This window comes from Galleria mellonella, unplaced genomic scaffold (genome assembly GCF_026898425.1).
Source record: "Galleria mellonella isolate WM207_F2 unplaced genomic scaffold, CSIRO_AGI_GalMel_v1 utg625, whole genome shotgun sequence".
Taxonomy (NCBI): Eukaryota; Metazoa; Arthropoda; class Insecta; order Lepidoptera; family Pyralidae; genus Galleria; species Galleria mellonella.
The window spans coordinates 353796-366128 of record NW_026442129.1 but is presented as its reverse complement, the minus strand read 5'-3'; the positions used below and the strand labels follow the sequence as shown (position 1 = coordinate 366128).

At 36.2% G+C, this 12333-nt stretch overlaps 1 protein-coding gene across 3 annotated transcripts in view; it reads right to left on the bottom strand.

The window, feature by feature from the left end:
- The window catches only part of LOC113511170 (uncharacterized), a 244882-nt gene that overhangs the window by 121643 nt on the left and 110906 nt on the right, over positions 1–12333 (bottom strand). The window contains exons 3-4 of one of the 3 annotated variants that reach the window (XM_031912233.2): positions 10048–10111; positions 9167–9309 (exon numbers count right to left, since the gene is read on the bottom strand). In XM_031912233.2, coding sequence (XP_031768093.2) covers positions 9167–9295 — 129 coding nt within the window. In that variant the 5' untranslated portion in view covers positions 9296–9309; positions 10048–10111. Of the gene's footprint in view, positions 1–9166; positions 10372–12333 lie in introns of those variants that run through there. The other 2 variants (XM_052899690.1, XM_052899689.1) reach the window with 2 other exon arrangements.

Below are 12333 nucleotides of genomic sequence, written 5' to 3'. Positions count from 1 at the left end.
TAGTTTATACAAAATAACTCTTCAAATAAATCACTCGACAAATGCTAAGTAAAATAAACAACGTGTTTAAGTATTCGCCTGCCATCTTGATAAGATGTACTCGCAGATACAGATCGCAATACATTACCAACGTGGAGCAGTTTCACTCGAGTCAAACCCGCAGGTCAAGGGCAAATCTCTAGAACCCTCAGAATAATTGGGTCCATGCTTTATCTGCCCTCAGATCCCGAATCTAATGACTAAAAAACAGGGAAAGGTCGTCTGGAATTGGACAAATATATGTCAATACCTATTCATAATAATGGATAATGATATAAAATTCTATCATTTTATACTAGATATATTACTCGACTTCGCCCGCGTTAATCACTACATAAATCACCATACGCACATACATATTTATTTATTTATTTATTCTTTATTGCACAATAAAATTTTGTACAAATGGCGAGCTTAATGCCATATGGCATTCTCTACCAGCTAACCATTGGGTAAAAATAGAAAGCGTATGAAGGGCAGATGTGGTGAAAAATATGTGACAATTATAGTAACACATTAAGGCAATACACAATATAAATATAATACACATAAGAAATGCACATATAATACATAAACATTACTTTTAATATATATGGATAAACTAATACATATGAAATATATACATATATATATATATATATATACATAAATTAAAACAACGATAAGCATTATGAGATATAATAACTATTGAGTGACCTGTAACTAGCGCTGGTTTTGTTGACTCAACAAATAATTAATTAACGCCTGTCTCCCATTAGGGTAGGCAGAATCAATGGAACGCCAAATGATTCGATTCAAACAAACCTCTTTCGCTTCCTCCACATTAATCAATCTTTTCATACACGCTCGCCGGTTACGGGTACTTTTGATTTGGCCCTTCTTCAGCACGTCGCCTATTTGGTCGACATACGTCCGTCTAGGGCGGCCCCTACCGACATCTCCATTACATAAATACCATACATAAATCACCCTATATCCTAAATTACATTATAACTTATCCGTGTGCCAAATTTTATTTAAATCCATTCAATATTAAACGTTATTATACAAACTGAATTGTGACCATTTTGTGTCGCTATGGCACACGCATGAAAGGAAAAAAAAATTTTACTTATTTTATGAAATTTGCTTTTTTTGTATGCATTCTTTTCGGACCGAATTAGCAACGAGGAGGTCCTGCTTAGGGTTAAGGAAAAAAGACAAATTATTAGAACTATTGAGGACAAAAGGGGAAAAATGTTGGGACACTTGATACGACACGACGAACTTATGAACATTATAATAGAAGGTAAGATAGAAGGAAGGAGGGGGAGAGGGAGACCGAAACATAGTTACATCCGGCAGATCAAGAAAGGAGTTATCAAGAGAGTATCAAGAGGTGAAGAGACTCGCTGAAAATCGTAGTGAGTGGCAAGAGCTCCACCGACAAGAGCGCAGCTCTTAAATAGGATAGATAGATAGATGCATTCTTTTATCTACTTACTTTTAAACACTGATAAATTTAGAGGTTTCTAATGTGATGTCGTAAATAGATACTCTTTTTTGCGCTTACATTGCAAACGCTGGCTAAAACCCACGAGGTAGATCAAACTAATGTACTACAGTACAGTTACTAATGTAATGTACACCTTAAGATCTACAAAAATATCCGTGATGGTATATGTTTATCTCTTAGGGATAATTGTGGGTTCAGCAAAGCACTCGTGCGAAGCCGGGGCGGGTCGCTAGTAAATTATATATCCATCTATTTAATTTAAGAGTGTGTTCCAAAAAAAAAACTTATTTTAGTTGTGTCAAATTAAATTGTTTCTATTTAAAACATCCAGTTATTTTGATATAAAAACTAAACTAATGAATCGATTTTGGTAAAATTTCCATGGAACCTATCTAAGTTATATCCTTTCATTTGCATGCATGCATTTTTTTATTTATTTATTTTTGCTATATATTTAGTTAATTTTGTATTATTTTTTTGTGCTTCGTGTAGTTTTTTTTATTGTTTTTTTTTTTAATAACAAAATATACGCAAACACCCAACGTATATGTATTGTCGTATACTCGTTTTTGTATTTTAATGTTTGCTTTCTTTTTTGCACATAAAAATAAAACAAATTCCCAAATACTTTCTTTCTTTCAAATCGGTTGTATAACTGGCGTATTGGTAACAAATATAAAGAACAAAAAAAACACCAAATTGAAGATAAAACCTCGTCCTTTTTTTGTAATCGTAACCGTTGAATCGTCAGTACCTTTTTTATTCTCACCAAAATTCAGCCATAAACGTTTATAGCATAGATACTAGATCGGTGTTTCCCAACGTGGGGCCCACGCCCTACAAGGGGGCAATTTGATAGTTAAGGGGGGGAGGGCAATTAAAAAATGGACTCGTAGCGATTTTTTATTATACCACTGAGGTGGCAATCAAGCATACGGCCCACCTGATGGTAAGCGGTTACCGTAGCCTATGAACGCCTGCAACAGCAACGACTTCGTGGGAGAAAACAACTCTGAAACCGCGTTGTACACGACCATTTAGTCTGTAAGGTATGAGGGTGAACTCGCTGTCGATGGCGAGCCGTACGATGATAGAAGGATTTTAACACTATTGCTCCGGGCCATTTAAATGCAATGCTACTAGTAGATATCGGTGTCGAAATTAACAATAGAAGTAAATTAAAAAAATGTTATAAATATTTATTGGATAAAATTTCGTTTGACGTTACCAAAATATCAACTGGGCGATTAGAGTCGTCAAGTAAACTTTGTCAGGAAAAATTATGTATGGGTACATAAATATTTTAGAAATGTTCAAATGGGGCGTGGCACAAAAAAGGTTGGGAGACACTGAACTAGATGGCGAAGTCGACTTAGAATTTCCGTGGCGGAAATAGTGCGGCGGATTCATACGAATCCCGATTTGTTTGGCGTCCGCTGCGGAAATAGTCGGATCGTTATTGACTTATAAATTGGCCATATCACGCACACTCGACATACTACTCTTCACTAGAAATCAAATTTGAGAAAGCATTATGGCTTTATACTGACAATATTAGCATGTTGATATCTGCTTATTTTAGTTCTGGCATAGAATCGGCCACCACTTCCGTTCCCGTAGGTTTTTTTTTATTAGATGATAATGGAACGGTAACCCCACCTGCGCTATCGGTATACATTGGCGAGGCACCAGTGAGGATAGGTGACACGAGAGCGGATCCGTTAGCCCATCGTGACGAGAATATCCACTAGAATTAACCACGATAGTTTCTAAAGGAAACCGCGTGGAGGACAACCTGATAGGGTGTGTTGCTAATAATGGGGAAATTAGACCTTATTACTAACAATGAGAGTGAGTATCGCAAGAGGCGACTAAGGGAACTTAACGGTCGAGGGATTGACGGCAGCGTCCCTCTTAAAGCGTTACCAAATCCTAACTGCGGTAGCCAGTCCGCTTGCTAAGTGTGGCAGCTATTGGCATATTCCTTCTTATTCCTTTCAGACCTGAACGATACGGCCTGAGTTGTAACTTTAAAAAATTCTAAAACCGCGCGCAATTCATTTTTACGCACGAAGCTAAAATAACATGATAGTGAGATTCTAAACCAGCCAATAAGAAATCATTTTAGCGGTTAGGTGGTGCAGTAGTCTCGTGCTTGCCGGCAACATGGCTTGGCACCAAAACACGAAAATATATTCAATCTGAAAGAAAAAATCTTGGATCTGAAAGGGGTATGAAGGAAGCCTATTTTCAGCAGTCACCAGTTAACGACTGATATGCATGAATTATGAAAGAATTTTTAAGATTTTCCCACAAAAAAACTAAATCTCTAACCATTGCAAAATTAATATGAGTCTAACATATAATATAGGGGGGGAAGGGATTGTTAGTAATGCGGATTATCAGTCCCATTGCTAACAATATACCCTTACAGGTTGATCTCCTCGTGGTCCCCCCTGGAAACTATCGTGCTGAATTCTAAGTGTATTTATCACGATGGGCTAACTGGCCTGTCTTTTCATCCTCACCTATCATCCCTCACTGGTGCCCCGCCAGTGTATACCGATAGCGCAGGCGGGGCTACCATTCCATTATCACACATTAAAAAAAAAAACATATAATATATAAATTGTAAGGTTGTCAAAAAAAAATATTCAAAATATTTTCGTTGCAAATTATCTATTTCATTATTCCTTGTTCACATTTTAATATTAATCAATCCCTGTTGTTGTTGCTATCCCTCCTAAAGGACAATCCATCTTCATATTGATTAAATAATTCTGGATATTGTCATTTATTAATTGTTGAAACTTCCAAGTAATTGTCAAGAATGGAGCCAAAGTGCGCACAAGTGATCTCAAAGTGAATAAGTATAAATAAAGTGTTGTTTACAAGTACTTTTAACTCGTTATATTCTAAGTGACTTCTAAAAGGGTCTTAGAATACACCAGAGGGAGACTTTGTACAAAAGTCGATTGCTTGGCTACCTCTGTCCCATTCGTGTTTCAACCGTGAAGCAGTTGTGTTTGCATGGCTGTGTTTCGGTTTGAAGAGTGGGATATGGCGTGAATTTACTGGGTACAGAGGAAGGAACACTTGAGTCCTCAGGAATGGCAACGCATGGGGGGTATCATGGGCGAAACAGTATACTCTTTTCAATCCATGGTACTGCTCATGTCTATAGGACGGCTCGCATGATACCCGACAGTTAGCCTTTACAAATCATTTTACAAAGTTTTTGTTTTAAAAATTAAATATAATTAATAATTATAAATTTTAAATTAAAATAAAAAACAGAACAAAATGTTCTTCATATTTCAATTCTGCACAGAGTAGATCGACAAAATTTAAATTTAGCCTAGTGTAAATATAATATAACCCTTTAAAATGAAAGTTGGAAAAAGCGTAACACAAATTTAATGAGTTTGCCTTGCAGTCGCCCGCTTCCGAACTAAGTTAAGACTTCGTAGGTGTACATAAGGACTCGTTGAGATGCAAACAAGCGCAACTTCAGACATTGTAGATATTAAGTCGTTTCAAATTGTATTATTGTGACTCGACGTCAAAAAGGTAAGTATCGATGCATATATACACTATATTTATATCTACACTAATATTATAAAGAGGAAAGATTTGTATTTTTGTGTGTATGTAGGTTTGTAATGAATAAACTCAAAAACTACTGTGCCGATTTCAAAAATTCTTTCACCATTAGAAAGCTACATTCACCCTGAGTAACATGGGCTATATATATATATATATATATATATATATATATATATATATATATATATATATATATATATATATATATCTTGTAGAGTTTTAGTTTGCTAACATAGTTATATATATATATATATATATATACACACATATACATATATATATATATATATATATATATATATATATATATATATAGGTATAACAAATATGGGTTCGAATCCCTTCGGATCGAATCATCGGAATGTATGATATCAATTTATTTACAATTCATATAATAAAAAGCACTTTTAATTAAATTTTATTTGTAACATGTGCCAACTATATTTTTGTTTATAATCGAAAACTAACGAACGAAAAATGAATTCAAAATGTTCCATAATATTTTCTTTCGTGACGCGCCTATAAAACTGTGCTCATGTCCAACAAGTAGAATAAACAAAAATAAACCAACAAAACGTTTGCTATCACTATGACCATGTATGACGTCTATCGAATTGATCAATATTCTGTCGATGCGTTATAGCGTCGTGTCGTCACGTGGGTCGGTCGCCATTACTCATTTCCCGCCCCTAATTAAACAGTACCATTGATTCTCACAATAATGTGAGAGAAATTGTACGCGAATTACAATAGAGAATATATAGATAGGTGCTTACACGGAGGTTTTCCCAAGAGACTACAGCATGGGGTTATCCAAAAGGAGGGAAAAGAGTTTTCTTCAGGGTCGGCAACGCGCGCGTAGTACCACTGGTATTGCAGGTGTTCATAGGCTACGGTAACCGCTTACCATCAAGTGGGCCGTATGCTTGTTTGCCACCTCAGTGGTATAAAAAAAAGTAGGTATATATTGAATTTAATTATTATTTTAAATTTAATTTCCACGTTTGACGGGCGAATTGTCAACCACAGTTAGACTTTGGTGATGTTTTGAGAGAGACGCTGCTACCCATCGGTCGACCATTAATTACCATTAGTCGCCTCTTATGTAGATAGCGACTCCCAATAACAACGCCATAATATATCATTTAATAAATCTATCTATCTATCCTATTTAAGAGCTGCGCTCTTGTCGGTGGAGCTCTTGCCACTCACTACGATTGTCAGCGAATCTCTTCACCTCTTGATACGACACGACACCAACTCCTTCCTTGATCTGCCTGATGTAACTATGTCTCGGTCTCCCTCTCCCCCTCCTTCCTTCTATCTTACCTTCTATTACAATGTTCATAAGTTCGTCGTGTCGTATCAAGTGTCCCAACATTTTTCCCCTTCTGTCCTCAATAGTTCTAATAATTTGTCTTTTTTCCTTAACCCTAAGCAGGACCTCCTCATTGCTAATTCGATCCCTCCAGTTTTTTAATATATACCCTCCACAATTTTTTTTTTACACAATACACTTTAAGCACACCACTGTGTTAGTCGAACTTATCCAAAATTTATTATTATTATTAGGACCCCGCGGGTTGGCGAGGCTCGTGCTGAAAATCAGCGCTGTAGTATCCCTCTCTGTCCCTGTGAAGAAACATCGTCTGCTCGTAGTAGTGGACGTTTCCACACACAATCATAACAAAGGTGATATTTCAAACGGATTAATACGGACGCTATTAAACAAAGCGCCTCGTTCGTCAGCCAAGAAGCAGTTATATGGTATAGTTAGAAGTTGCTAACAAGCCGCTATGTACAGAGAAATGCTATTAAACTACAAAGTCGGGTCAATTTATAAGACTACTAGCTTTTACACGTGTCACCGTCCACGTGATCGGTGTATACTAGCTGTATACTAGCTCGCAACTTCGTCCGCGTCAATTTCTGTTATAATAATAATAATAATGCATTAATTTTGATTACCATAAAAAAGGTTATAATGAGTCAATCTTAAGAGATAGACATGTACTGTCGCGGACATTTTTTTAGGTCATTTAAAGAGGAATAATTCCTTCATACATGTTTTTTGGGTAACTTGAACCATTTTCGCAGCGCACGCAACGGAAGCCCTCAAGAATTAATAATTTCCCCCGTTTTTGCAACATTTTTCACTAATGTTTCGCTCCTATTGGTCGTAGCGTGATGGTATATAGTCTAAAACCTTCCTCGATAAATTGACTATCCAATACAGAAAGAATGTTTCAATTCGGACCAGTAGTTCCTGAGATTAGCGCGTTCAAACAAACAAACACTTCAGCTTTATAATATTACGTATAGATTCTTCTGGGTCTCATTCAGAACAATATACCAAAATTTTATAATAATTAGTTAAGTAGGCGTTATAAAGTAACAAACAAACAAACCCACTTTCACATTTATAATATTAGTAAGGACTTTTTTTATGATACTTAGAATGACAAACAAGCCGACGGCCCACCTGATGGAAAGTGATAATCGTCGCCTATAGACACGAGCAGTACCATAGACATAACATTATACGCAATACATAAAAGATTATAGGTATGTCAAAGCATTTGCGGTTGCTGAGATCTAGCTTTGTGACAGGCAAATGGATATAAAATCTCTCACACATTCTGTACCTTAGTACATGACATTTAGCGAGCTTTCTCTGACTAAGTTACACCCACCGTTTAGTGCTTTTACCAGAAATTCGTATATTTATATTCTGACAAGATAAAACTCTTTGTTCGCGCACAAAATTTTCCTTCGTATTTGTTTCGTTCTCCCAGACTTTCAAGTTATAATAAAATAAGTAATATATAAGTTATAATAAAATGCCTAGAAATGCATACTACAACATGACAATGTTGTTGGAAGTGCATACTTTACTAAATGGAAAATTTGTCGGATAAAGTAAGCGACATTTCCACTGGATCTCTGAGAATTGTAATAGATTTTTTTATACAACTTAGAATGGCAAACAAGCTGACAGCCCACCTGATGGAAAGTGGTAACCGTCGCCTATAGACATGAGCAGTACCATGGACATAACAGAGTATACTGTTTCGCCCATGATACCCCCATGTGTTGCCATTCCTGAGGACTCAGATGTTATTCCTCTATACCCAGTAAATTCATGCCATATTCATGCAAACACAGCTGCTTCACAGTTAAAACACGAATGGGACAGAGGTACCCAAGCAATCGACTTTGTACAAAGTCTCCCTCTGGTAAATGATACGAGTACAGTCCTCTGCTTCACGCAGTCCCCTCTGAAAATCATTGTGGTTGATTCTTAATGAATTCGTCATGATGGACCAATTGACCTGATTTCATTCCTACTTACCATCCCTCAGTAATGCCCCGTCAGCGATCACCGATAGCACAGGTGGAGTTACCATTTTAAAAAAATATTAATTAATATAGAAAGATGAATTCGAAATCATTACCTTTGTTTTCAGAGGATGTGTTAGTCTTGTTTTATCATCATCATCATCATATCAGCCATTAACATGGTGAACATAAGCCTCCCTCATAAGGGGAGTTTCGCCAGTAGTTTCCACGCTTTGCAAGCGGGTTAGCAACTGCAGCTCGACTTTGGTGATGTTTTAATAAGGACGCTGTTACTGTCTTAATAGACAAGGAATGGGCCCTTGACTATTAAGTTCCCATACTCGCCTCTTAAGACACCCACGGGAAAGGAAGGTGTAGCCCATTCTGTTAGTATAGGAGGCATAAAAATTTACATTGTTTATCGGTTCATGTCCTCTAAACAAGTGGCAAGCGACTCCATCGATGGAACCGTCGTCGCTAGCGAGTCTATAAGCTAGAATGGGATATCAACGTCCGATGTCTCATTCCAAATTATGGACTTGTTCGCTGTAATCCATCGACGACGTCCTTTGCCACTTGTTTAGGGGTCATGTTCTTTTAAGATATATGTTGCAGTGATGTAACACTTTCTACAAAGGATACTGAAGATTTACATTTCAATCTATATTGTATTGGCAGATAACTCACCTTAGGCGTGGTGGCGGTGTTGTGATGCCTCGCAGCCGCTGAGTGGGCACGCCTCGTCGCCTTGTAGTGTAGCCGTCTTAGGGCGCCCCCCAGACGCTCTGGGGAGCCTTCGCCGCGCGCCACAGTCATGTTGCCGTCTGGATCTGCATCATACGATTACGTATTATCACCATTTGTTTTATCTCAATGTAATATCGGGCACAATATGGAGATAACAGAGATTGCCGGGCCCAGAAGAACCGGAATCTAGACAGTCTTAACCTATAAAACTGATTACCGCATTATTGGAGGAAAGGAATTATTAGTTTCTTTTATGCAACTTAAACTCACAAACAATCTGATGACTCACTTGATGGAAAGTGGTTATGGTGATGATAACGCCGTCTACGCTGTCAACATATACTTTCGGGGCACCAGTCAGGGATGATAGGTGAGGATGAAGCAAGACAGTTAGCCCAACATGACAAATTCAACATTTATTGTTGAATTCAATAGCGATGGTTTCCAGGAGGAACCGCGAGAAGGTAGATCTAATAGGATTTATTACTATCAATGGGGTTTCTAATCCTCATTAGTAACAATGCCTTCTCTCCCCAGGCAGGCCCGTATTTTGTTGAGATCCGTGGTTAACAATGTAGGGGGAAGGGATTGTTTGCAATGAAGTTTAACAGCCCCATTGCTAGCAATATGCCTTATTAGATCGACCTTCACGTGGTTCCCCCTGGAAATCATCGTGAACAATTCTTGTAGAATTCGTCACGATGGGCTAACTGACCTGCTTCATCCTCACCTATCATCCTTCACTGGTGCCCCGCCGATGTATACCGATAGCGCAGACGGGGTTATCATTCCATTACCATCCATTAAAAAAAAAACATTACCTGTGGCGTGTTCAGGAGATTGTCGAGACGACTGGATTTTGGGAGCTTGGTGACGCCCATCCGCCTGGAACAAGAAACATAATCAATCAATCATTCATTTGAGAAACACAGATGGAAATTGTTAAAAGACTTACAACAAGCTCTTTACGATCGACCCAAAAGGTGTATAAATATTTAATTCGAATAAAGTAATCGACATAGATACAGTAATTCATTTATCCATTACAAGAATTAAACAACAATCTATTATTAGGCATCTGTGCCATCCAAATAAGAGTTTTATTTCTTTTTTTTTTGTAACACACAGACCAAACGAGTATACGGCTTATCTGATGGTAAGTGACTACCTCCGCCCACGAACACCAGCAATACAGTTAATTACTTTATTTTAACAGATTTTTTTTGACAGTCTCTTTAAAATCCCAATTTTTATAACATGCATACAATATATATATATATATATATATATATATATATATATATATATATATATATATATATATATATATATATATATATATATTCTTTATTGCACTTGTAAGTTACATATAAAATAATGTATTTATAAATGTTGTGAGCAAGGGTGGACTTATCTCTGACAGAGATCTCTTCCAGTCAACCCAGTACAGTGAGAAAGCATGTCGTTAGCGGGCAGCTGAAGTGCTATAACTATTAATACATAAACAAATATACAGTTAAATAAAATATTAAAATATATAATAAAATATTACATAAATACATACACTATAAATACATACAATACCTACCTACTTATATAATAAATGTTAAAATAAATTAATATACTACTTACATTAGAAATTTAGTCGAATGATTTTAAGATTTGACAGTTCACTTAGAAAAACACAAAAATATACATAATTATGTAATATTTATATAAATAACAATGCATAAAGAATGCAATCTATAAGATTCATATGCATCTCATATTATGTATACAGCACCTGTTGTTGTTACATTATAAATTGTGATTTACTAGCTGCACCGGAATAATTAACCTTTAGCTTGAGATATAAAATCTCATATATTTATTTTATTTATTTATTTAAATTTTAAAGCACAGTATAGTTGTATATACATATGGCTTACCAACGAACGATGTTCTCTCCTAGTTAGCCATTGTTCTCGTATGTGTATATATACCAAATTGCATGAGTATTGGTTGAGCTATTAAGGCTTCAAGAGGTACCCACAACACAAACTCACTTTCAAATTTAAAATATCATTAAAAGAAGTATATATATACAGGTGCTCCGTAAGTAGTAGACCAACGGATTATTGGGGGCGATGCGAGGGATTGAAGGGCGGGAGGGGGGGGGGAGGTAGTGAGACTTATTATCTAACAAAAATACTAAAATTTATAGTCCTAGATCTTGTAGTTATTAAGTCATGCTCTGTTTTCAAAGTGTGGTGAAAATATCATCCATGGAAGATAAATATTAGATTTTACCATTTTTTGTTCTTTTTTTATTTTATTTTATTGTTGTTTTTTGTTCAAAGTAGTAAGGAATACACAAGTCTTCTTAATTAAAATTATATTCAAGCATATTAAACAACGACAAGAAAATTAGACCATAAACTAGATGCAAACTTTACGTTTAAAAGCTTTCTAACACGTTTCATAGCTCAGTTCATAAAAAAATATTACGTATATTTGTGATAAATCAAGATTTTCTAGATGTACATACACCTATATGCTATAGAGGTCTAATGACAAAATGGAATGGCGAGAAAGCAAGAAAGATTACGGACGAGAATTCCTCTTAAATTGAAATAAATCACGGACCATTAAATGTCAAATTATGCATCAGTTAACGCCGAAAACCGAATCCATCTCGGCTTCTGTGATGTAAATAAGAGTTTTTGTCGGCGTCACTTTACTGAAAATTTTGTGATAAAAAAAGATCTGTAATCAAATGGCCAAAGTCATAAGAAATCAGTTCATTCTTATGGCAGAATTGTAACAAATAATTGGATGTAAACTTGTAATGCTGTAGACAGTATTTTAAATAGGTTGTGTCTAAATTGTCTACTATTTTATTTTTTATAAAATACAACCTGTGTTACACGCTAATAATATTTTTTTAAGGATGATGATGGAATGGCCACCCCACCCGCGTTATCGGTATACACCGGCGGGGCATCAGTGAGAGATGATAGGTGAGAATGAAAAGACAAATCAGTTTTTTTTTAATGGGTGATAATGGAATAGTGACCCCGCCTGCGTTATCGGTATACACCGGCGGAGCACCAGTGAAGGATGATAGG